Source organism: Coregonus lavaretus (genome assembly GCF_964263955.1).
Source record: "Coregonus lavaretus genome assembly, chromosome: 31".
Taxonomy (NCBI): domain Eukaryota; kingdom Metazoa; phylum Chordata; class Actinopteri; order Salmoniformes; family Salmonidae; genus Coregonus; species Coregonus lavaretus.
In genome coordinates, this window is record NC_140018.1 from 25,750,296 (window position 1) to 25,752,610 (window position 2,315).

General features: G+C 35.7%; 1 protein-coding gene across 1 annotated transcript; it reads left to right on the forward strand.

The window, feature by feature from the left end:
• Window positions 1-822: 822 nt before the first annotated feature.
• Window positions 823-1,848, forward strand: LOC311106821 (trace amine-associated receptor 1-like; the record flags this gene model as incomplete). The annotated part of the gene is made up of 1 exon (XM_084149192.1): window positions 823-1,848. One exon carries the CDS (start codon window positions 823-825, stop codon window positions 1,846-1,848), a length of 1,026 nt encoding a protein of 341 aa, XP_084005318.1.
• Window positions 1,849-2,315: the final 467 nt, after the last annotated feature.

Sequence of the window (2,315 nt, forward strand, 5' to 3'; positions counted from 1 at the left end):
ATTACATTGTGGGGCTCCATAGACACATTGATAGACTAAAATTAAAGATGTGGTGTTTTGTGCTAGTGCACATAATTACATTACCAGACCTCCCCCAGTAAAACTAAATATAACTGAATTGAAGCATTTGAGAAATATCTTTTGCACATTATACTGCTCTCAAAATGTGGCTGTTTCTTTTTGTGTAACAGTGTTTAACTGAAAATCTGAATTTGAGTCCTTTATAAAATGGCATGATACTTGTCAAGGTTTAACAATTATCCTCAATGGTGCTGCTGAGGTGAGAGGTTACAACCATATGACATCATCAGCTTTAGTGCCCTGTAGAGTTGAATGTAGCGATGTCTGATTGGTCAAAAGGATATTGTAATCATCATTATGGTAATAGACTATGGGTACAAAAGCATGAGATTCAAGTTCCGATTTTTGTATCACATTGTGACCAGGGAAAAGGGATTCACATGTGATGCATCACCATCTGCATCGCTGAGAGGTAAGGTATGATGAAGCACCATGAAAACAAATCATACTTGCTGAATTGGAAACACTTACATTGTATGTCACACCTTTTGAAATGGAAAAAACATGTCTCTGGGTATTTGTGAAAATATTTCATATGAATAAGCAACAATAATTTAATAAATTAAACTAAGTGACACCATACTGTGTCGAAAAACATAGCTTTTACATTTTAAATTAAACCATGCATAATGTAATTATTTCCAACTAATATTCTGTAATTGATCTTTAAATCTATAGTAATAAATAATGTGACAATAATGTATATTTTTTATTTCAGATAAGATTCTTTCAACCACGACCATGGAACTAGGAATCAGTCTAAGCAAGGCTGATATTGTTGAGAATATACTTCTATGTTTTGAATCAGTGAATGGGTCTTGCAAAATATCAATCTTTCCTCCAACAATACGAGTATTACTTTATCTCTTCCTTGGCTCAATGTCTGTTCTCACAGTGTGTGGCAACCTTCTTGTAATCATCCCCATCATTCACTTCAAACAGCTCCACACCCCAACCAACTACCTCATCCTCTCTCTGGCTGTGTCAGACCTCCTCTTGGGGGCTTTAGTGATGCTTCCCAGAATGGTATATTCAGTGGAAAGCTGCTGGTATTTTGGAGATTTATTCTGTAAAATCTACACCAGCACTGATGTTATGTTGTGCAATACATCCATTCTTAATTTGTGTTTTATTTCTATTGACCGGTATTATGCAGTGTGTCACCCTCTCCTTTATAGAACTAAAATAACTGTTCACGTTGTTCTGATTATGATGTTGGTCACCTGGACTGTTTCTGCCATAGTAGGGTTTTGTATGATATTTCTGGAGCTCAATATTTGGGGCATTGAGGATTTTTACTATAAAAACATTGCCTGTGAGGGAGGATGTATTTTGTTTCAAAACAAAGTGTCAAGTATTGTGGCTTCGGTGCTCTCATTCTACATCCCAGGAGTAGGGTTGCTTAGCGTCTACCTAAAGATCTTCCTTATAGCACGGAGACAGGCACGCTCAATTCAGGGTACAACCAATCAGAAGTCTGTAGGCAAATCACAGAGGAAGGCCACCAAAACACTTGCTATCATTATGGGGGTATTTCTATCATTCTGGACACCCTTTTTTGTCGTCAACTGTATTGATCCTTTTATTAGTTACTCTACCCCACCCGTTATGTTTGAAACACTTATATGGATTGCCTATTTGAATTCAACTATTAATCCCATGGTGTATGCATTCTTTTACAGTTGGTTCAGAAGGGCGTTTAGAATGATCGTTTCTGGTAAAATATTTCAATCTGACTCTTCAGAAATACAATTGTTTTCAGAATAAATACAGTGAGCTCCAAAAGTATTGAGACAGTGACAATTTTGTTGTTGTTTTGGCTCTGTACTCAAGCACTTTGGAATTGAAATTATATAATGACAATGAGGTTAAAGTGCAGACTGACAGATTTAATTTGAGGGTATTTTCATCCATATCGGGGGAATTGTTTAGAAATTACAGCACTTTTTGTACATATTTCCCCCCATTTTAGGGGACCAAAAGTATTGGGACGAATTCACTTATATGTGTATAAAAGTAGTAAAAAGTTAGGTTCTTGGTCTCATATTCATAGCACGCAATGACTACATCCAGCTTGTGACTACAAATTCTACTAATAGAAATGAATGGTAAATAATGTATTGTGTAATTTTGGAGTCAATTTCACTGTAAATAAGAATATAATATGTTTCTAAACACTTCTACATTAATGTGGATGCTACCATGATTACGGATAATCCTGAATGATTCGTGAA